Raw genomic sequence first — 25,230 nt, 5'->3', positions numbered from 1 at the left:
GAATATTATGGTAAAACTGATGAGAGTGGACAATGTCCTAGGTCCATTTGCAAAGTATCTTGAAAGTCGGGGTATATGTGCACAATATACAATGCCCGATACACCACAACAAAATGGTGTAGTAGAAAGGCGGAATCGTACTCTTTTGGATATGGTTGGGAGTATGTTAAGTCATAGTAATATTCCTTTATCTTTGTGGATGTATTCATTAAAGACTATTGTACATCTGGTTAACAGGGTTCCTAGCAAAGCAGTTTCTAAAACTCCTTATGAACTATGGACTGGAAGGAAACCCAGTTTGAGACATCTTCATGTTTAGGGTTCTCCGACAGAGGTAAGCTTATATAATCCACATGAAAAGAAGCTTGATGTAAGAACCATTAGTGGTTACTTCATCGATTATCCTGATAAATCAAAGGGATATAGATTTTATTGCCCTAACCATAGTACAAGAATAATTGAGTCTGGAAATGCTCGGTTCATTGAAAATGGTCAATTTAGTGAGAGTGAGGAATCACGAATAATGGATATTCAAGAGCATACTGATAGTGTTTCTACATCTAATGTCTCTTCTGAAGTTGTTATCCCTCTTGTTGTATCACAGTCACACAACAAGCAGAGACAACAAGTTAATGTTCCAATCCCACAAAATGAACATATAAATATTGAGCCAATTGACAATGAGCAAGTCACAAATGAGCAAGTCATAAATGAGCAATTGATAGAGGAACCACAAGAAGCAGCATTAAGAAGGTCTGTAAGGGAGAAAAGACCTGCTATTTCGAATGATTATGTGGTTTACGCTGTTGAACATGAATGTGACTTAAGCATTGATGAGGATCCAGTCTCTTTCAGACAAGCCATGGAAAGTAATAATTCAGAGAATTGGTTGAATGCTATGAAAGAAGAATTGAAATCAATGGATGACAATAAAGTATGGGATCTAGTAGAATTGCCTAAGGGTTCAAAAAGAGTCGGTTGTAAATGGGTCTTTAAGACTAAACATGACTCACAAGAAAATATTGAAAGGTATAAAGCTAGATTAGTCGCCAAAGGTTTCCCTCAAAAGGATGGCATTGACTACAAAGAGACCTTCTCTCCTGTTTCTAAGAAGGACTCTTTGAGAATTGTTTTGGCTTTGGTGGCTCATTATGATTTAGAGCTTCACCAAATGGATGTAAAGACCGCTTTTCTGAATGGTGACTTAGAAGAGGAAGTTTATATGGATCAACCAGAAGGTTTCACAATAATAGGAAAAGAAAATTTGGTGTGTAAATTGAAGAAATCAATATATGGACTGAAACAAGCTTCTCGACAATGGTATCTAAAATTTAATGATACCATAACTTCATATGGTTTTGTAGAGAACACCGTTGACCGGTGTATATATATAAAGATTAGTGGGAGTAAGTTTGTTATATTGGTTCTATATGTTGACGACATTCTTCTTGCTGCTAATGATGTTGGTATGTTACATGATGTAAAGAAGTTTCTCTCTAGCAACTTTGAAATGAAAGATATGAATGAGGCATCTTATGTGATAGGAATAGAAATATTCCGTGATAGATCACAAGGATTGTTAAGTTTGTCTCAAAAAGGCTATATTAACAAAGTGTTAGAGAGATTCAGAATGGAAAAATGCTCTCCTAAAATAGTTCCAATTCAAAAAGGAGACAAGTTTAGTCAAATGCAATGTCCCAAGAATGATTTGGAACGAAAGGCCATGGAGTCCATTCCTTATGCGTCAGTGGTTGGGAGTTTGATGTATGCTCAAACTTGTACTCGGCCAGATATCGGTTTTGCTGTTGGAATGTTAGGCTGATATCAATGTAATCCCGGAATGGATCACTGGAAAGCTGCAAAGAAAGTTCTTAGGTACTTACAAGGTACCAAAGAATACATGCTCACCTACAGAAGGTCAGATCATCTTGAGGTGATTGGCTACTCGGATTCAGACTATGTTGGATGTGTGGATTCAAGAAAATCCACATTTGGGTATGTTTATCTATTAGCTGGAGGAGCAATTTCTTAGAAAAGTGCAAAACAATCAGTCATTGCTACTTCCACCATGGAGGCTAAATTTGTGGCATGCTTTGAGGCCACAGTTCATGCTTTGTGGTTGCAGAACTTTGTTCGAGGCTTAACATTATTGACAGTATTGCTAGGCCAATAAGTATTTATTGTGATAATTCCGCAACCGTCTTCTTCTCTAAAAATGACAAGTACTCAAAGGGTGCTAAACACATGGATTTGAAAACCTTTTCGGTCAAAGAAGAAGTGCAGAAACGTAGAGTGTTAATTGAGCATATTGGTACGGATTTGATGATAGCAGATCTGTTAACTAAAGGACTACCGCCCAAAACTTTTATTGGCCATGTTGAAAGTATGGGCATTATGGATAAGTCAATATTAACATGATGATGTTATCTATCTATATGGATATGTATAGTTATATGCTTGTACTGTCATGACACTTGTGAATTCAATTAAAGTTATGTTTCTCTTTATACTATTGTTATCCACATTAAGTTATATACATGTATTATTGATTGTGGTAACATGTTATATCTCTTTTAGAGACATGAAAGTTATAAGATTGATTAAAGTTATGTTGAGTTGTTTTGATTATGTGATACATGGAAGGAATCTTGTCGTTCATGACTTTTGTCCGCCATGATCCGATCATTTCAATTCATATAAAGATGATGACTTGATAATTCTAATGAATGGTGCGCACTTAAAGTTTAGTTTTAGATCTTCAAGTCATCACATGAACCAAGTGGGAGAATGTTAAATTATATTAATATTTAACATTGGTTCATGTAATTTAAAGTATAACTTTGATGTACAGATTCTAATATGATGATTATTAGAATATAAGGTATTAAAGTTATAGGAATTATTTTAGAGTTATTAAAATTAATCCCTCTCTTCTCACTTCAATAAAGGGCATTTTGGTATTTTATTAAATTGATTAAATATCATAAAGAGGGAAAAGGTTTTACTACGGTTGACACGTTAAAGTTTCTGAAAGAGAGAAAGAAAATGTTACGTTCTCTGAAAAAAAAGGAAACTGTGAATTTGACAGATAAAAACATCTTTCAGAATTTCTATATCATCAAGAAAGCATTAAAGAGAAGTAAGAGAAGGGAGAACATTGACTGGAAGAAATTATACAATGGATCTAAGTAAGTTCTTTTCTCCTTTGTATGGAATAATAATGAGTTTCATAAAAATTTAAGATCATGTGTGTGTTTTTCGTTTAATTGAAAATTAAAGAATTGCTTACCTATTTAAGCAGGAAAACTTGTGCAAAGAAAAAATGTTTTACACTCGTTTAATTTAGTAAGGGATAATAATATCCAATTCAATTCTTTAAATGAATTATCATCATTCTTTTTCTTTCCCTTTTTACTTCAAAATTCCTTGCCCACTTTTATTCCTCCTTCATAAATTTCAATAATGTACTAATACTTTAATATTTAACTTATTTTTCTATTTCTAAATACCGAATAAACGGTAACGAATGTTGATAAATTTGATCGAAGTGTTCATTTTCCAGTATCTTAAAAGGGAGTTGTCGAAGTAAACAACTGATATGTATTAAGCTTTACTGACTCGGCAATTTCATACAGAAATAGTCAGAAAGTATATATTTAGATGCTCGTAAAAGCGTTTATTATGAGAGTTTTTCTTCATATATATACACTGACTTTCATCTGCGGCTGGAGAAGCTAATTTTCTTTTTTACTATTCCTTACAAACAACAGTATATATACCTAAGTTATGTTTCAAGGAAGATTTTCTTGGGCAGCTTCTTCTTTCACAAACCGACCCCAGAACCAGTGTTTACCCCATATGCTGTACATTGATTCCAAAGGAATCCCTTTTGTTTCTGGCAAGAAAAATATAATAAAGACGGTCATCACCACAATCCAACCCCCATAGAACAAGAAGGCAGCAAACTTAAAGTGGCATAGCATTGACAAGAATGTCTGGGATAATATAAATACGACTATGAATTGCACGGCAACAGCTATGCTTTGTCCTGTGGTTCTGATGTTTAAGGGGAAAATTTCACTTGGAATTAGCCAAGTAAGAGGACCCCACGACCAACCAAATCCTGCAGTGTAGAAACAAAGTAGCACCAACACCAGAACTGCATTGCTCTTCGATATATCCTTTGTACCATGAACACCAGTCGACACTGCTAGCAAAACAGACACCGCAACCTTCACAGCGATGGTTACAAAATTTGTCAAATAATATATATAGACATTAGACTTAATCAAAACATCATTCAAGAAAATAACACCTAAAAGTAGCATCTTTCAAGAATAACTCAAAAGTGAATTCAAAGAAGTTAATTGAGTTTGCTTACCTGGGAAAGAAACATGCATATGCCGCCAGTTATGAACAGGAACCTTCGCCCAAACCGATCAACAATACCAATAGAGACGAGAAGAGAAGCAAGGTTGACTGCTCCGAGGATAACGGCAGAAAGTAAAGCGGCATCGTGTCCCAAACCCACTGATTGAAAGAGGTTAGGAGAATAAAATGCGACTATGTTAATTCCTGTCATTTGTTGAAAAAATGGGATAGCAAAAGCCATGACCAAGTGGGGTCGATACTTCCTCTCAAATATGGTCTTGAAGGGTTCCTGCTCCACAGATTTTGCAACTTTTGACAACCTAAGGAGTTCTTCCAATTCGGGTTCAACATCGATGGAGGATCCCCTGGCTTTGTGCAAGGCTCTTCTGGCTTGGTCTATTTTGCCACGCTCAACCAAGCTACTTGGGGTGTCAGTTATAAGGAATGCACCCAGTGTCATAACTGCTGCAGGCACCACGGCCACGCCAAGAGAGACTCTCCAACCCCACGTGTGCTTCGCGGTTCCATAGTTTATGCAGCCTGCAGCGACCACTCCGATCGATATGAAGAATTGGAACCCTGCGTTGAAAGCTCCTCGCCATTTTGCTGGAGCGATTTCAGAAAGGTACAACGGCGTTGCCTTTTCCAAGTAATTGCATCAACTCGTTAGTTTTGACTTTTTCAGTAGTAATTGAGTTTTGTGCATGTCTTGTACGCTACAAATATGTGAATGATGTGATAGAAGGTTCGACTTAATCTGTTTTTCCTTTAATTATTAGAAAAATAATTTCTGGACATGATCATACATTCAATGGTTTTTCGTTACTTTAGTTGTTACAAGATCAGACTATTTAAAATTATGCATACCCGGGACTCTTATAAATATAAAATCCAAGTTGGAATTCTATTTAACATATGCCGAATTATAAAAATTGTGTTTACGACTGGGAAAAGGATAGGAAAACATGATAAAAAAAAAAAGGTAAGTTAAGCGATGGAGGGAAACAAAAAGAATTAATTATAATTTTATTTTTAAAAAACTGTAAGAATAATACCTAGATTAGCATATATATCCTTTCCCTAAATTAATATCATAATTTTATTTAATAAAATAAATTATTTTAGCTTCTTTTTTCCTTAAAGTGTTTACATAGAAGTTTAGCAAATGGAGTCCTTATATAGACGAAGATAGAGTAAACATTTATAGTTAATGAATTTTAAGGAAGTGGCGGTGTAAAAAATATGCATGTGTGAACTCACTTGATTGGTAAAACCAACTCCAAAACCAAGTAAGATACGACCTAAAATGAGCATGGGAATATTTTCAGCGCCTCCATTAAGGGAACCACCAATGAAAAAGATGGTTCCACCAAGGAGAATGGTGTTTCTTCGTCCCAGTGTCATTGTGACACGACTTGCTGCAAGAGATGATATCAACCCAGCTAGGTAAAGAGAAGACGTAAACAATGTCAATACTTGACTGTCGTAAACGCAATACATATTTACTTCCGAACTAGCAGCCTTTCTCAGTATGTCCGGAAAGAATTTTTGCAGAAATGGTACCATTGTTGTCACACCTCCTGAAATTTATGGACACTAGAGGGTAAGCCTTGCACATGCAATTCAATTAAAACCTTTTATGCAATATAACTCTAAGCATATATTTATTTTGTTCAAATCGTCAACCTGCAATTAAATTTAAAGCCTTTTATTTTATGCCGGAATTTAGTAAATATTTACAACTTTGATTGATATATGTATCACAAGTCATGACAATTATTTTGATTATAAGTTCTCGAAAATGCAGTTTTTCTTCCCCTTACGGAAACAATACCCTTTTATAAATAGTTCTCAGTGAAAAATTAGTAAAACACGTGATATGATTGTAAATTATTTTCATGAAGTTAGCAATATTTACATTTAAATTTTAGTTATTTTAAAAGCTACATTTAAATAATGAAGTTATACTTTGATTTAGTGATAAATTTAAAAGGAAGCATGTGAAAGGTTATTGTTGGTTCAATTCTTCTAAAAAAAAAGTTTGATGTTTTATGTGAAAAAAAATATGCATGATGCCCGTAAAATAGATTGAGTTGTAATTTTAATATAAGTAACGTTATATAAAACCCATATAATGATCTTAAACTTCCTCCTATATCTTTTTCATATTGATTTTCAACCATGTGTCAAATCACGAGAGTCAGCGTTTGATGAAGAAGTTGTAGCAGAGTTCCTAAAAGCAAATAGCGTGGTCTGATAAAAGAGGAAAGTCTGGAAAGAGCAGATAATAACCTGAAATTCCGATGTCATATCCAAAAAGGAGGCCACTGGATGCAGCAACGATGCAACTGATGATAATTGAGAGCGTGATCTTGCCAGCGAAACCATTGTTTGGTGTATCCACAGCGAAGGCACCACCGGCCATTTTGAACCTCGGCGTGCTCCTCCGCTATTCTTTCTGTATTACTCACTCTAACTCTGTTCAGTGGCGCTCAGAATAATAAGAGCGTTTGCATGGTTACTAATTTATAGGCTAAGCATCTTGTATGGACGCTGTCTTGTGCAAGTTGCTCCAAGGGGAAGAAATTCTGCCCGATATCTTTTTTATATTTTTTTACCACAAATGTCATTGTAGATGCTGATTGTCTTGTTAATCGTACACGGCAACGTTAATTACTTTTTTTTAGTAATTCTTCATTATGGTACGTTCTCCTTGATATTTTCTTGTGCACAGAAATAGAACTCAAACGTTTTCACGTACACTCTCTAAAATCTCTCACCAGTCACGAATCCAGTTAGTCGTTAAACCCTAGTTGGAATATTTTTTAAATAACCTTTAGTGTATACGGCAAACACATAATATCTGATAAAAGATGATGATCCAATCTTCACTTATTGTCAATTAGCTAGGAAGAATAACTCATTAACTCTTCACAATTTTTGGTGGTACATACTCTTAGATTATGCATCCCAACAGATTAATAATAATGGAACAATAAATCCTTTATTTAATAGAGTAATTTCTAATTTTACTTACAACAATTAGAAAAATAAGCTAAAGCTAGGATTGTCATTGGGAACCACATAAATGAACTGTAAAACACATTAGTTTCTTTTTTTTTTCTCCTGATGAGATGAAAAAAAAAAGAAATAAAAACATCTACATGTTTATATATGAGGATTAATTCCTTTTTATCTAATTTCTGTCAGTTATCTTTTTGTTAAGTTTTAATATTGTTTGTGATTTTTAAAAAATAATTTTTTCATGAGATATATATCCTTAGTCATAATTTAATTAATTATATCATTTTAATAAATTAAATTGGTTAATAAAATATAATCATCCTAACATTTTATAATTTATTATATATATATATATATATATATATATATATATATATATATATATATATATATATATATATATATTCCAAATTACTATCATATATTACTTATATTTCTTATAATATAGAAGTCTTCTCTTATACAGTATATTAATGTATTTGTTGGAATGATGAATAATACGTAAGTAAGAAAGAGTCAGAGATTTAACTTGTAGAACGAGTATAATGGCATACTACTTGGTTTGTTTATGAGCCATGAAGATATTTCCTATGATTGATTACCCACTCAAAATTATTAAATGAACCACAAATTATGGATGACAATTCCGGTTCGTACGCATATGCAAGCTGTGTTGCTCAAGTCCGTATTTTATTCAAATTTATAGTGAGATTTCACATAAGTTAATTAATTTAACTTATAAATAACGAAATTAAAAAATTTTGTCAGTACAAATTAATTAGATGTTATCGAGTGCAAAATCTTTGCTATATTTGGAATGAACGATCATTAATTTACACGACTGCATGTATCAATAGGTATAAAATCTGTAGCCATAGCAAATTGCATTATCTGGTCCTCCAAGATTGAGGGTCAACTTGTGGTATACGCATGAATTAAGACATTAAAAATTTGTGCTTACTTGGTCGCGTACAATATTTTTGGATAAGCAGTTGTGCTTTGCTGGTTTAATACAGGTCATCACCTGTAACGTTATCTTCCAAAGTCAGAGCACAAAAAGACAGGCATAATTAGTAATTTGTTAGGATTGTTAGGGTTAGGGTAGTTCATTAATTCAAATACATTATATTTAAATAGCCGCTGTTTATTTTAGTTTTCAAGATAAAAGCACAGCAGCTATTAAACAAAGTGTGATGTAATGCAGATTCAGATAGATAGCAAAACATATCAACTATGAATTTAATAATACACTGTCTAAATATTCAATTTATTCCGTGCGCTCATTTTTTTACAAATTTAAAGAAAAACGTTGAAAAGGAAAAAAGAACTATATATATCAACATTAACACGTGTTATCAGAGGTCTTAATATTTTATTGAGAGCCCGAATTATGTGTTCATAAGCATGCGAAAACTTGTTTGATATATGTTTATTTTAATATTTTAAAGTTTCTTTAGCTCTAAGTTATTAGATTTTTGTTTTTACTTTTACAAATCTAATTGACTAATAAAAAAAATTAAAATATTTTCGTTGATTATTTAATTTTGTTAAGCTCTTTTAATTTAATTAACTAGCTTACAAGTTTTCAGTTATTTGTCCATGGATTTTATGTTTCAAATATAAACTAGTTTAAAAGTCAGTTTTCTATGGTACATGTTACTATGCGCTCATAACCGACCGAACGGTAAAGGTGCAAGAGAATCTCTAAGCTACTTTGGGCTCATTCCGACCAAACGGTAAGGGTGCAGAAGAGTTTCTAAGTTACTTTGGGATCATGGCCGACCGATAAAACCTCTCCGGCCAATGAACCGGGCGGACAAACAGTTAACCCATCGGTAAAAACAGCCGTTAAGGTAATCAATAATAATAACTGCCGATGATGGGGAGTTAATGAAAATAATTGTCATTTATTGATAATTAATAGGAATAATGTCATTTATTGATGATTAATGAGTCATACCTAATGTTAAGTTCAATATATTTATTAATAAATATTTGTCTAAAAACGAGGACATGTAATTTTGAACTCTGATAACTAATCTTTACAAGATTATTGCGCAAAGTCATTGACTTGAACGTCGGAGTGTTTTCCGCAGGCACGCTCCCCGCAACTTGGACAAGGAAGAGAGAGAACAACACAACTGGAGGATAGAGCGGATAACTTTGAATGCTTTGGATTAAAAATCTAAATCCTATCCAAACAGTATATATAATAAAATAATGAATTATATACTTCATAATATAAAATTAACCTTATGAGATTTTTAAAATTAGTTTTACCAAACAATCTAAATTTCTTATCATTTATTAGGGAAAATGACAATTTGTAAAATTGAACGATACGAATTGTCGGCATGAAAATTCAGATTTTCAAGAACTATAGCCACATAATTTTCCTGTGTCATCGTCCTGCTGCAATTCTTTCATTGGATTCGCTTAGTTTACTATTCCTAGCCAACCTACGACCAAAACCCAAGCTTTTAATAGCTGAGTAAAGCAAATTTTGTGAATACAATTTTGGTTTTTATAAACCCTAACTACCACAATTTTCTTCCAAACTCTATTAATAATATGCTAAAATTATATTGATTGATTTGTGTGTTCATAGTCTACAGAAACCCATGACAAATTCACAATAAAAAAATACTAAATAATATATAACGGAAATAATTCCTCTAAATTTTTAAGAAATTGTCAACAAACCATAAAAGAAGACATCAATATTTTGAACGTGAAAAACATTCTTAATATCAGTAGTAAAAGGTTTAGAAACACAATTTAGTCAATCAAGATACAAGAGAGCCAAGTAAGGGTGGCAATACAGTCTAAGTCTATTTAGGGTCGCCTTGCAATCGGCCTGCAAAATGTGGACCGCATTGGCCCACCCTTCGTTTGAAAAACGGGTTCAATACTGAGTGTTTCATCTTACACCTCTAACATCTCATCCTATACCTCTAACATCTACATCTTCAACTTTTTTAAAAATTTAATATTTTAATAAATATATTTTTATTTTCTTCTCTCTTATTAAAACACTTTAATAAATATTTTTTTATTTTTTTATTTTTCTTATTAAAGTCACTCTACACCACCTTAATAATAATCTAATTTAATTTAAAATTTAAATATTATTTAATATCATTTAATATTTTAATAATTACTAAAATATAATTTATATTATAATAATAGTTATATTAAAAAAATAAAAATAAAAATAAAATAATTAAAATAATAATAATAATAATAATAATAATAATAAAAAATAAAAAATGAAGTAATAATAATAATAATTATATAAAATTTGATTTGATATATTAATATATATTAAAGTATATTAAAATATTAAAATATTAAAATAAATTAAACAACTATTCAATTCTAAATAGAAACAAAAATTTTAAATATGCTAACAGTTTCTTTTATTTAAAATTTAATAAATATTTAATTTAATTGAAAATTATAATATTATTTATTATATTTTTATATTTTAATAATTATTAAAATATAATATATATTTTTATAATAGTTTTATTAAAATTACTAAAAATAATAATAATAAAAATAATATTAAAAATAATATTTAAAATCACATTTTATATATTTAAATATATTTTAAATTATATTAAATTATTAAATTAAATTAAATAATCATTAATATTAAATAAAAAATAAAATTTTAAAAAATTCTTAATCGAATGTCATATCCGATTCATATATTACCGGATTTCTATATCCGATCAACAAATTTTAAATTTATTTTTTATTTAAATTTTAATAATTATTTAATTAAATTAATATTTTAATAAAATATAATATATTTAAATATCTGTAATGTGATTTTGTATACTATTTTTATTTTTATTATTATTACTTTTACTTTAGTTATTTTATTTTACTTTTTTTAATAAAATTCTTATAAAATATAAATAATATTTTAATAATTATTAAATTAGAAAAATATAATAAATAAGATTATTATTTTTAATTAAATTAAATATTTATTAAATTTTAAATAAAAAACTATTAACATATTTTACGGTATCCAATAAATAAGTTTTTCAAATTTTATTTTTATTTAAAATTTAATAACTGTTTAACTTATTGTAATATTTTAATATAATTTAATATAGTTGAATATATTAAATCAAATTTTATATTATTTTATTTTTTATTTTTATCATTTTATTTTAGTTATTTGATTTTTATTTATTTAATATAACTATTATTATGATATAAATCATAATTTAATAATTATTAAAATATAAAATTATATTAAATAATATTTAAATTTTTAAGTTAAATTAGATTATTATTAAGATGGTGCAGAGGAACTTTAATAAGAAAGAGAAAAAAATAAAAAGATATTTATTAAAATGCCTTTAATAAGAGAGAAAAAAAAATAAAAATAAATAAAATTTTTAGAAAAGTTGAAAGTGCGGATGTCAGAAGGTTAAAAATGAAATTTTTGGAAGTACAGGATGAAATGTTGGAGGTGTAGAATGAAATTTTTTGGGCTAGCTTGCGGGCTCGCAAGCTTCAAGAGGAGGGTGTTACTCCCTCCACCACCACCCTATACTTCCTCCACCTCCCCACATTATTTTAAATACAATTATATCCTTAAGTTAAAAAGATTTTTACTTTTATCCTATTTTAAATAATTTGAAACCCTAATTTTACTTTTCCAGCACCCACCCACGGAACTCTCTTCCCCTTTCCCCATTTTCGTTTCACCTCCCCACCTCCCGCACTTCCATTCCTTTTTCTTCCCAGTTTTTGTTTGGTTTGAAAGCTTCCATTACCACCGTGGTGTGAAGGAGCGTCGCCGCTGTGGTGTGGAGGAACATCGAGGAGCGTCCAGAACATCAACCAGCATGAGGAAGTATACATCAAAAGCAAACTCTAAAATAAAAAAAGTAACCTTTAAACAGAGGTGACATCTTCAACAGATGTCAACATCCGTTTAAGGTAAAACGGAGGTCGACATCCGTTTTTTCTTAAACGGATCATCCGTTGAAGGATGTCACGTTTAAAGGTTACACTTTTTATTTTAGGGTTTTATTTCAAGGTTTATTCGAATACGAGGAAGCACGACACACACTGCACCACTCCACGCACTGCACCACGAGAGCGATATTGCACCACGAGAGGAAGACTGCTTGATAATTCTTTCCACCACCACCAACCTTTGCAATTTGTAGTATCTCACAACGACGAAAGAAAGAGAGAAAGAAATATAATGTTAAAATGAAAGAAAACTATTTTACTCATGTATGGGACTAGAATAGGTTATTAGTGAAATAGGTTGTGAATGGATAAAATTAAAAAATAATAACCCTAAAAATAAAATTTTACTGAGAGACAAAATAGTAAAGGAGAGGTGGAGGGAGAAATGTGTGATGGTGGAGGGAGCAACACCCTCTTCTCTTGAAGCTTGCGAGCCCGCAAGCTGGCCCACATTGATGGGTACATCTTTTGTTTCTTGTGCACGCACTTATTAGTTTCAAATTATAAATATTTTTCTTAAATTAAAAAATATACGTATATTTTTGTGAACAATTTTTTTTTTTAGTTTAATTTTAAATTGCATTTAACGAGATATACGATACGATATTCATATAACTTCCGCGTTAGTAACTTTTATTACTTCTTCATTGCTCATCAAAGAGAAGGAGTTTAATGTATTTTCATTTATAAATGTTGTCCTAATTTAAAGAAGGATAAAATAAAACTAAATTTAAAACCTGTAAGATGTCTTTTCTTTTTTATCATAATTATTTTTAAACTTTAATTTTCCATTTAGTTATATTTTACCTCTAAAACCATCCAATTGGGAGATGTGTTGTGCTAAGCTTTTGAAGAGAAGAGAAATTAAGACTGTTGCTATGTTGTGTTTGTTTGTGTGTGTGGAAAATCAAATCAGGGTTTAGTTTACTTGTAGGATTATGTGGGCCAACCCACACTAAGCGTGCGAAGGCTGTATGCAGGCTCGTGAGCTCAAAACCTTAGTCCGTCTCACGTTTTTTTACCGCGAGCTTGCAAGTTGACCTATCTGGTCCGTCACGCTATATCATTCTTAAAGTCTGGTTAATTGTACAAACAAGTACTGGCAATTAGATAATACATCAAATCAATAACATTCTTAAATTTAAATAACAAAGAAATAAAAACACAAAATAAATCACAAATGCGAGTCTGATCTTTATAATCACATAGTTCAAATCAGCTATCCTAACTGTCACTTAAAAAACACAGTCAAAATTTCAACTTGACTCTCTAATGAAATGCTAGAAATATTTAGTGGGTAGTCTAAATCAAATGAAGAGGTTGATAAAGGTGATGAGGAGTCCAGCAAGTAGTCTGATTTTCAAGTATAACACAAAGGCTATCTGATTCGAAAGTCTATGACAAATTACTTCGTAAAAGATGATGTGGTCGATGTCATATGGATTATATAGTTGAAAAATCTGAGAAATGATATCACATCCAAGTGAGTGCAGTTATGACAGAATATGTGTAAGACATCGCTAGCAGTAGATTGAAATAGCAAAGATAGAAATATACAGGTTACGCCCTGTTTTTGTTCATTTCTTATAGGGAATTTATGCAGAATGGAATCCTCAGGTTGTTGCGGAAGAAATTGAGCATAGAACCTTGTATGTCATAAATGGGCATGTAACATCCAAATCAAACAATGAGGAGCTGGGAGATTAATGCGGTCTGTTATCCCTATTGGGAATCTGAAAATCATTGGTCCAACGGAAGTCATATTGGTATGTGCATGTAATGAAAGCGCAGAAGAAAAATGAGATGCAAATTGTGGGAAGCTATGGAACGCATTTGGCATATGGTTCTGAAGATGTTGGGGACTATGGTGACGCTGTTACTGTCCAGACACTAAAGATTTTCATAGGAAGAGTAAAGATTCTTGTTGATGCTGGAGCTGACTTAATAGCCTTTGAAACAATTCCAAATAAGCTTGAAGAGACAGAACTAATACTGTTGGGAATACTTTGGATTGAAAGACCCTTGTAGTCCAGGAGTTGAAGCGGCAGTTGAATCATATAAAAATGCTGAAGGGAAGATCAAGATAATCATGGAAAATAATGTGCACAGTTAAAAACAAGTCGACCATGAACTCAATTGTTAACATTAACAGATATATAGTAAGTCGTGCATTTCACATGGGAACATCAATACTAAGGTCAACTTCATTAAACCTTACTCACAATGGATATGAGATCATCTTTTGAAATTTTACGGATGGATATGTAAGTAGAGGTGGGGCAGGATCTATTAGGAGGGTTAAAATTTTTGTATTGCCATTAACTGAATGACATGTAAGTAATTCACGCAGGGTGTTTTTTTGGAGAGTTAAGATGATTGATTATAAAATATTTGTTTTCGTCTAATACAAATATTTTATAATCATCATTATACATAGTTTTGTTTTGTAAACGAATTGAAGCACTTCAAATATTCTTTCTTCCCTACCAACAAAAAATTTCTAAGAATAACATTTCATGTAAAGAAATCAAAGCATGTAGTTATTTGGAAAGTCCTTGCTAGGATTAACCAGTCAAACCTTTGTTTGTATGATGGTATTCTCTAGGATCTCAAATTTTCAATTTAACAAACTTCAGAACAATGAATAGATTTAGTCACACTATGGATTTAAGCGTTTTTCTCATAGACGTAATATAGTTTTTTCATCCAAAAAATCACAATCGACTGCTCTCCACAGAATTTGTATAAGTTTCATACATTACTGCTTGTATCTAGTACTCTGATATCAGAAGTTGTAAGCAGAACCTACAGAATTATCAACTAAGAAACAGAAGCTACAGAAAGGAGTTCCACTGCTAACAATTTTTATGGTTGGTCAGCTACTCCTGTAACAAACCTTTTCCAAAACCAGTGTTTGCCCCATATGATGTACATTGACTCCAGAGAAATTCCTTTGGTCTCAGGCAAGAAAAATATAATGAAAAGGGTCATCAAACCAATCCAAACGGCATAGAACAAGAAGGCGCCGAACTTGAAGTGACACAGCATTGTCAAAAATGTCTGTGATAAAGCAAATAGTGCTATGAACTGCACCCCCACTGCTATGCTTTGCCCAGTGCTTCTGATTTTTAAGGGGAAAATTTCACTTGGAATTAGCCAGGTGAGAGGACCCCATGACAAACCAAAACCTGCAGTATAAATGCAGAATAGCACCAATACCATCATGGCTTTACCCTTTGATATGTCATTTGTACCATGAACACCCGTCACCACAGCTAGCAAAGCAGACACCGAAATCTTCAAAGTGGCCAAAGCAATTATGCAACGTGAGAACTCAAAATTAATATTAAAGCGAAATTTTATTTATATAGTATTCTAATATAGAATTATGACAAAATAATGCTTAATATTTACTTACCTGACAGACAAGCATGACAATTCCACCAGTAACGAATAAGAATCTTCTACCAAACTGATCAACAAAAAAAGTTGAGACGATGATGGAAACAAGGTTGACAAGTCCAAAGACTATGCTAGAAAGTAAAGCTGCACTGTGTCCCAATCCCACGGACTGAAAAAGGTTAGGTGAGTAGAATGCGACGATGTGGATGCCCGTAAGCTGCTGAAAAAGTGGGATAGCAACAGCCATGACCAAGTGAGGTCGATACTTCCTCTCAAATACAGTCATAAAGGGCTCCTGCTCCACAGAATTCACATTCCGTGACCAGTTGATAAGCTCCTCCAACTCCGGTTCAACATCAACGTGGGAACCTCTTACTTTGCGCAAGGCTTTTCTGGCTTGGTCTATCTTTCCAAGTTCAACCAAGCTGCTCGGGGTGTCAGTTATGAGAAAGCCACCAACTGTAATAACTGCAGCAGGCACCACGGCGAGGCCGAGAGAGAGCCGCCACCCCCAGGTGTACTTTGCCGTGGCGTAGTTTATGCAGCCGGCGGCAAGCACTCCAATTCCAAGGAAAAATTCAAAGCCTGTGTTGAAGGCACCTCGCCATTTGGGTGGTGCGATTTCGGAAAGGTATAGTGGCGCAGCCTTTTCCAAATTCATACCACACCATGCGTACGGTTAATCATGTTTTTACCTATTATTAAGAACTTTGAAATTGTAGAGACAGATAAAACTGTTAAAGCTAACCTGATTAGTAAAGCCAAGTCCGAGGCCAAGAAGGACACGACCAAGTATGAGCATAAGAATATTTTGTGCGGCTCCATTAAGTGCAGCACCAGCAAGAAAGATGGCCCCACCCAAGATGATGGTGTTTCTTCGGCCAAACTTTGTTGTTACTCGACTAGCTGCCAGAGATGACACCAAACCAGCAAGATAGAGAGAAGACGTGAATAATGTTAACAATTCACTGTCATACACACAATACATATTTACTTCCGCATCGGATGCATTTCGTAGAATTGATGGAAAGAACTTCCTAAGAAATGGTACCATCGTTGTTACACCTCCTGAAATTACATAACATTCTCGGTAAATTCACTCTCAACTTTATATAAATTACTACTGAGAAAAAGTCTGTTTTATGGGACTTTTTTTATTCCAAACTAAAATTGGTTCATTTTTCTCTTACACTTAAATTATAATTTCATAAATTATTTTATTTATGCCTATTATTATTATTATCTTATTATAAGATTTTATTATGAAAAGTAATTCTTAAATGGATGTAGATTAAAAAGTGATGAAACTAGAAACGTAGATTTACTATTTTGGTTCGACTGAGAGGTGTGGACGAGAACCAAAGATGAAATTAAATTGCGCAGGACATCGGTTTTATTGGTTGCAATAATACATAAGAAATACTAAGAAACTGTGGAACTTGTTCAAGAATACTATGTGGGTAAATAGCAACTTCTCGTTTATTTTTTCTTTTTTTTTCAATAAAAAAAACACGTATCATTATCATGTATGAATATATTATATTTTCTCGTATACCTAATTTCTCTCTTATTTCTTGTTTCCTTATTAAGTATTTTATGAGCAAGATAATTTATATACTCTATTCATCTCTAAAAGTAGGATATTGTTTTGAAAATCGTCATAACCTTTTTTTATAAGACTTTTTCTTTTTTTTATTTCATATATTAATTATTTTTATCAAAATATTCTTAATTATTATAGTTCAGAACACATTGTCAGTAAAATAACATTATACCTGGTGCTATAATTATTCATTCCTATACCAAATTTGAATATATTTTATCATTAATTAAATTTATATGAATAGTCTTATTATTCAATAAAATAACAATCTAATAATAGAAGATATGAAAAAGAGTGAGTCCTTCACAAATCACATCACGAAAAGAAGAAAAACCTGAAACTCCAACGTCATATCCAAAAATGAGTCCACTAGAGGCAGCAACGATACACGTTATGAGAACAGAGAGTGTTATCTTGTCGCCGTGGAAGGCAGTCGGCAGTGCATTCTCCGTGAATCCCCCAACGGCCATTTTCAGCTCTGTTAATTGATCTGCTTTACAGGTTCCAAGTGGTTATTAGGGTGGATGATACTTGCGCGTCCCCAATTTATGCCTAAGGAAGTTTCTCAACCAAACGAAACAAAATGGCTTCTTCAAATGGATGCAATTACATATCTATCTGTAGTTGTGAACAGTGCTGCAACCGTATATAAAAGTACCTTTTTTAATTTCCTCTTTTAACTGGACGGTTGCAATTAATCTAACTAACCACGTAAACCCAGTTAAAATCCATCATTTTTTTTAATTTCCTCTTTTATTTTTATTTGTTATCATTCGTTTAAATATGTCATTAGTAAAAACATGATTAATAACCATTTAAATAATATTTCAATACTGTAGTTCAGTTTCTTTTTTCAGTAAACTTTACGATTGGATAGATTTATCAGCAAGTAAAATAAAGCATTGACACTAAATAAAGATATTTAGGAAGGAATTGTCGATGCTACAGTCATGTATTGTAATCAAGGTTAGTTAAAATAATGCATCATGTCAACAACAGTACTATAATAATTCAACCATAGTGAATTATTGTTATAATGGTTATTACATATCAACGGGATTTTGTTTTAACAGGGGAAATCAATCCTTCACTACATACATAAACCAAACTTCAAATTTCAATTACTTTGTTAATTGACACATTTATCGATAGATCAATACTTTGTTAATAAAAAAATTAAATCATCATGAATTCTTCGTCGATAAAATAGGTAGATAATTGAAATTTATTTTACCGACAAATTTTAAAAATCAAAATATATTTGTTTGTAATTAAAATTTTAAAATTATTGATTAAATTCGTTGCTAATTTAAATTTATCGACCAATTTATTTATGTATGTAAAGTTCCTTCAGAATTTTCTGCTATTTTATTCCTGTTCGACACATTTTAAAATCGTGTTTTCTATGTTAGTTCCATATGATGCCAAGTGGAACTGAAAGGATTTGTTGCTCTATTTTGTTTTAAAATTTATTTAGTTTTAACTTATAGAAAATAAATTAAATAATAAGTTATTTTACTTTTTTATTTACTTTTATGAATCTAATTAACTAATGAAAAATAATAATTTATAGGATATTTTACGTTGATTAGTTAATTTTTGTTAAGTTCTTTTAATTCAGTCAATTAGCTAGTACGTTTTTGGTTACTACCGCAAAAAAGTCTTTCATACCAATTAAAAAGATTTTTTATACCGAATTTTGAACCATTGTAAAATTAAGGGGTATAAAGAGTATTTAACTTTTTATACTCATTTTGAAATCGGTATAAAAAGTTCACTAGAAGAGGTATAAATTCTTATATAATCCATTCTACAACTAACTGATATAAAAAGTTTAATATTATATATCGGTTAATGCTCCAACTGGTATAAGAAGTTTCACTTTTTTATATCAGTTAAAATTAGTATAAAAAGTGAAGTTTATTATATCGTTGGAGTATTAACCTATATAGAATATCACTTTTTAAAAAGTTTTGTTTCTTTTAGGCTTAATACCAATGTTGGTCCCAATTTTTGTTAGCTTGTTCGAAATGGTCCTAATTTTTTTAAATGTTCAATGTGGTTCTAAACATCGTAATTTCTGTTCAACTAAGTCATTTTTGCAAACGCCATTTAAATCGTTAAATCAATGAATGACATGTCAATTAACTGTTGACCTACCTTGACTGAAACATGGCACAGCCAGTGAGAGACTACCACGTGGCAGCCCCTTCCCCACCCAAAAAATTAGGGTTTCTAAATGCAAGGGGGAAAGGCTTCCTTATGCCTGCGCTGCGAAAATTGAATGGGTTTCGAAATGCAGGAGCGTCACGATGCGAATCTGGCTCATGGTTGCTTGTCTGCGATTTGGTTTCTTTCTACTTGCAGATTCGAAGAGTAGCTTTGCGATGACTGGAGAATATGAAGATTGATGGAGAATGGCGCTTTTCGGCGGCGATTATGCTCCAATTAACTTTTTTGTTCTTTGTATTTCCCTTTGTAGGTTGAAGACTTGACGAAGAAGATGAGCTTGTGCATGGCTCGCTGTCTCGTTGCGACAATCATGGTTTTTACGACAAGACGTTGATGGCGATTCATGGTGGAGGAAGGGGAAGATGGTCATGGTGGTGTTTCTGGGTAGTTGCTGAACAGAGAAGATGAACAACAGTGGTGGTGGCACGACCATTTAGTTAAGGTTTCGAAAATGTTTGATGATGGAGGTGTGAAGATGGTGGCTGGCCGTGAGCGTGGCGGCGACGATTAGGGTTAGGTAGTGGCTAGGTTTATGTGTAGGGATAAATTAGAGTTTTTGGAGGTAGGAGATGATGATGACGTGTCAAGAGTGATGTGTCACTGATTGCACAACTAGACATTTGACCGTTAACAATTTAAACGGCGTTTGCAATAAGGACTAAATTGAACACAAATTACGATCTTTAGGACTACATTGAACATTTTAAAAAAATTATGACCATTTCGAACAAAGCTAACAAAAATTGGAACCAATAGTGATATTAAGCCTTTTTTTTAATAGCATGTTTCTATGTGTTACGTACCACATACAAACCTGCATAAAATTCATAAATTCATACCACAATAGTCCCAAATCAGTCTAGATAACATATAAAAGGAACAAAATAAGGTTTAAATCTTCGGTTGGTCATCGCATTTGTTCAAAAATTTCAATTAGGTCACTAGATTTTAATTGGTTTCAATTGGTCATCATTTTTGAAAATGTGATGCAATTTAGTTTTTTCCATTAAAACAATACTAATAACCGCAACTCATGTATCATAGTCATGTTTTTTTTTCTTTTTAGTGTTTTTTTAATTTTATTTTATTTTGTGTTTTTTCCAAAAAAGTATTGTCTTATTAAATAAGAATATGTCAAGTAGTAATGATAATGTAAGGTGACAGTTTAACTGTAACGTGACAGTTTAACGTATCTATATTGAAATAAGTGTAATGTGAAAAATCTGAATTTAATCATTTTATTTATATTTTGTTTTGTTTGGAATTTTGTTTAAATAAAACAATTTAATCATTATCTTAGAACAAATTTAAATGTAAGACGCAAGAGAAAATGATAGAAATGGAAAATAGGGTTATGGTTGACTTTGACAGAAGGTAAAGTTGAGATTTTGTAATTTTTAAGGGAAGGCAGGGAAGAAAAATGGGGTGAGGAAGAAATAGACCTATAAAAGTGAAAGAAAATTATTAACCACTCTAAATTCAAGCAATTATTAGTTAAAACACCGAGAACAAATAGGGCTGGTGAAATTTTGGGCCCTGTTAAATCCACCCATTGTGATACCATCAAATCGTTGCAGGATGCCATACAAATTTACAGAGTAGTTTATTAAGTATTACTCCCTTATTACAGCTTTGGTTCAATATACTTTTAGACTTGAAAAACAAAAATTAGAAACTGCTCAACATAATTTTGGATGTCAAGCAAACACTTGAATCCTTTAGCAAACACTGCCACTTTAGGATCACTTCAATATTTTAGACTTGGAGCGAGTAAGCTCTTATAAACAAATTGGAGAATAAATAGAAAAATTATAATCTTAAAATAACTTCTGTATGAATTCTATAAGTGTTATTATAGTTTTTTTTTATTAATGGAATTTAAAAAGAAAAGAACTCTTACATAAATTAGTTAACCCTAAATCCTAATACTAATAAAATAATAAATAAAAATGTTTAATCATAGTCAATACAAACATTAGTGCAAATTAATATATATATATATATATATATATATATATATATATATATATATATATATATATATATATATATATATATACACACACACAGAGCCTTCTTATCTATATTTTTTCGTGCGTAAAACTAGAATCAGTATCAAATTATTTAAGATTAAATTAAGGAAAACTAATATGTAACGTAATCATTAAAACTGTAATAATTGAATCTTTTATGTAAAAATCTTTAATGCTAATATTCCCATTGAAATTATATGTAATTCAATATTATATAGGAATAAAATATATTAAAAATGTCACCTTTTAAAAATATTTTATGAATCATAATAATGAAGAATATTCATTTTAAAATATGACAATATAAAATTAAAAATTTGATGATTCGTGCATAGTATAACCAATGTGGGTAAAATCGAACAATAAATTAACTGCGTATAAACATTTAAAGAAAATATCAAAAAGAAAATATTGAGCAGCTTTAAAAATAAAAAAACAATTGATTTAGAAATATAAGAAAACATAAACATATGAAAATGCAAAACCAATAATTGATCCTTAAAATATTTATTAAACACAGCGTAGAACCTGACTTGAAACTCCAGGGAATGTGCCATACATCACACAACAACAAGGAAATAATACACGACAATGCCTTTAGTTTGAGTACCGACATACTTAGACCGACTTAGATAAAGACTAAAAAGACTATTCAAAACAACAACATATGACCGTGAAGCATCACTTCCTCAGCAAATTTCCTGAGAAAATCCTCTTGCAAAAAGGACTGGAGCGCAACATTTTGTAATTACGAATTGCATCAACCAAAGAAGCATGCAGAAGGCCCTGTCACACATAATCTTAGTAATTATTAAGAATTCTCACAATCATTTATTATTATATGCTGTGCAAGTAATATTTTCAAACCTTGGTGAAGGTGAGAGCAGATTGAATGACATAATTGGCATATGGATCTTGCAAAAGTCGTTCAAAATGAGGGGCAGCCAGTAATTCTCGAACTATCCTGGACCTCGTATCTCCAACATTTCTGAGACATTTTTCAACCACATGACTGCTGAATTTCTGTGTAGACAAATGTACATAATTCCCTTTAAACTGACCAAGCATTTTGGCTACGGCAGTTGGAGTATCAGTTTCTATAATATATTGAACAACATAGTTTCTGCAAAAAATTATTTATGAGTGTAACTCAGTGTATCAAAACAATGGATAGATTAGGAAACTTTTTGAATGGGATGACCAACAAAATATTTACAACAGAAACTAGGCAATTTCTAATATAAATGAATAATATACTGATGTCCAAATAAAAAATTATCGTATCAAATGGATTCAATTACCCAAATGGATCCTGGGCGAGGAGAAGTCCATGCTTGCATATTTCTGAGATCAGCCTATCTCGATTTTTACCCATAGAGTAATAAATACAGCGTTGCAGTACACAGCATCCATGCTGATGAGTAGCTACTTCAACACAATACTTCACAGAAGCATCAAAGATAAACTGCAAGAGAAAGGATATGTTTAAATATCAAACAATGAGTAATATATACATACTAGCACTGTTTTGGGTTATCCGGCCCAATATACACAACTACCATATCAATGGAAAGAAAACTGTCGTGAACATCATGAGTACTGTGTTCGTATTGTTAAGAATCCACGTTCTGAGTATATGATATCTTCATATAAAAATAAGTCCCATTTCCATTTTAGACAATCCCAAGGATAATATGATGATGATATGACTGTTCCAATCCAAGTATACTTTTCTATACTGCATTGTAATATAATTTCATCACAATGTTTAATAAATTCAAAACGTATTCAATTTTTACAAAGAACATGCACAAGTATGATGTAACAACATAAGACACTAGAAGAGTAAAAGGTAGGAGAGAGTTATACCTGGTTATCTTGAGAGCTGAAGCATTGCAAGCAACGTTGAATGACGTGGTTTCCATTCAGATCCTTAATAAGATCAAGAAAACCCGGTTGAATGGCAGACTTGACCAATGAAATTTGATCATCGGAATCGAGGGTCTCAATCAACTTCTGCACCACGCGCGTGCTGTTTACAGTGACACTGTTAGCTCAGTGGCCAAACCACGCAACAAAACAAAACGCCTGCTTCATTTTATTTTATTTTATTTTTTCTACTGGTGTGTGTAGAAGAAGAAACTTTTTATAGAATATGAAGAAATATACCCGTGAGTATTCAAAGAGATTCTAACGAGCTGGCCTGGTCGATTAGTCAACATGAGCACAATCTGCAGTCGTTGATGATCGGTGCAAACATCGAGCAACTTCTGCACCAGATAATTCCCGAAAGAATCCACCATAAGTTCAACAACACTCCCGATGATTCCCTCAAATACAACACACATATCTTCGAAGCTTCCCTCATCAACCTTCCGCTGCAGGAAACGACAACCGTTCTGATCCTTTGCCAGGTTGTAAATGCAACGCTGAGACTCCGGCACAGAATAATAATCCAGTGGCATGGGCAGTGAGAATTCCCCAGCGTTTTGACCAGAAGGACCACCAGGAAAAATGTTCTTGGAAACACTGCCACTCACACAAAACTCGTCACGGGGAGGACCCCTTCTATGAGAAGAACCAAACCCATTCTCAAAGCAGTGTCTTGAATCTCTCCCTTGCAAGATAATGCTATTGTCACACCTAAAAGCCGCAGGGTCTCCCCCCACTCTCCTCGGAGGCAGAAAGTGAGGAGGTTCAGTCTTATCTTTCGCTGAAACATAATGATGCGAAGGATTATTAGCATTGCAATTCATAGCCGCAATAGAAGATAACCTGACGAAGCTATTGAACCCTCCGGAAGAATGTGGAGCCATATAACGATCACGAAGAATGGGATAGTTGCCACTACTTGTGGCCTGTAACTGATTCCTCCTCTGGTCCACGGGGTGATGATACAGAAGGTTACCTTGATCATCTGGAGTGTCAAAAGTGTGACCTTTATCGAAAACTCCAGCGTTATTAACATGGTGGTGATAGGGGAGGAGGGTTCCGGTTTCAGTGAACAATCCGGCGTTGTTAACATGGTGGTGATAAGGAAGGTTCTCCGTCCCGTTGAACAAAGCCGAATTGTTAACATGATAGGGGAGAATTCCTTGTTCATTGAACAAGCGGGCATTGTTGACATGGGGATGGCATGGAAGGTTTTCTGTTTCATTGAAACCAGAATCATACGGGTTTGGAAGGGTTCCTGGTTGATTAAAATAAGGACAGGGGTCCACATCGGTTTGGATTTGATCGAGGAGATTCATTTTGGAGAAATCGGAAATCAGTGAGGAATCATGGGCCCAGTTGGTGTGGGTGTGAGTGAGAGTGGAAGGGTGATGGTCCACCCAGAATTTGGGAGAGGGAGGTGCTGCTGAATATGGAGGAACCCTGGTAATGGGGGACCCAACAGCCACGTGGTCAGGGTGAAGGACGCGGAGACAGGATAGTGGTGTGGAGGTTGGTGTGGAATTGGATGCATCGGGATTTGCAACAAACCTCGTTTCTCCTCCTTCTGCTGCCGCGCCTCTCTTGTCCTCTGACATGTTTACGATGTGTGCCTCCATGACTCAGGTT

General features: G+C 32.6%; 3 protein-coding genes across 3 annotated transcripts; all 3 read right to left on the bottom strand.

The window, feature by feature from the left end:
• Nucleotides 1-3,585: 3,585 nt before the first annotated feature.
• On the bottom strand, nucleotides 3,586-6,846 carry LOC124828429 (sugar transport protein 5-like). The gene is made up of 4 exons (XM_047301718.2): nucleotides 6,664-6,846; nucleotides 5,632-5,951; nucleotides 4,382-5,011; nucleotides 3,586-4,232 (listed from the first exon to the last, which is right to left on the bottom strand). Exons 1-4 carry the CDS (start codon nucleotides 6,794-6,796, stop codon nucleotides 3,792-3,794), a joined length of 1,524 nt encoding a protein of 507 aa, XP_047157674.1. The 5' UTR covers nucleotides 6,797-6,846; the 3' UTR covers nucleotides 3,586-3,791.
• Nucleotides 6,847-15,063: 8,217 nt separating this feature from the next.
• LOC124828439 (sugar transport protein 5-like) lies at nucleotides 15,064-17,946 on the bottom strand. Its single transcript, XM_047301725.2, has 4 exons — nucleotides 17,739-17,946; nucleotides 16,550-16,869; nucleotides 15,818-16,447; nucleotides 15,064-15,696 (listed from the first exon to the last, which is right to left on the bottom strand). Exons 1-4 carry the CDS (start codon nucleotides 17,872-17,874, stop codon nucleotides 15,265-15,267), a joined length of 1,518 nt encoding a protein of 505 aa, XP_047157681.2. The 5' UTR covers nucleotides 17,875-17,946; the 3' UTR covers nucleotides 15,064-15,264.
• Nucleotides 17,947-22,161: 4,215 nt separating this feature from the next.
• Nucleotides 22,162-25,220, bottom strand: LOC124828438 (putative pumilio homolog 7, chloroplastic). The gene is made up of 5 exons (XM_047301724.2): nucleotides 23,839-25,220; nucleotides 23,539-23,701; nucleotides 22,971-23,134; nucleotides 22,537-22,792; nucleotides 22,162-22,455 (listed from the first exon to the last, which is right to left on the bottom strand). Exons 1-5 carry the CDS (start codon nucleotides 25,218-25,220, stop codon nucleotides 22,351-22,353), a joined length of 2,070 nt encoding a protein of 689 aa, XP_047157680.2. The 3' UTR covers nucleotides 22,162-22,350.
• Nucleotides 25,221-25,230: the final 10 nt, after the last annotated feature.

Source organism: Vigna umbellata, chromosome 2 (assembly GCF_029865625.1).
Source record: "Vigna umbellata cultivar VRB3 chromosome 2, Vumbellata_1.0, whole genome shotgun sequence".
NCBI lineage: Eukaryota > Viridiplantae > Streptophyta > Magnoliopsida > Fabales > Fabaceae > Vigna > Vigna umbellata.
This window is presented reverse-complemented; position numbering and strand designations above follow the sequence as displayed.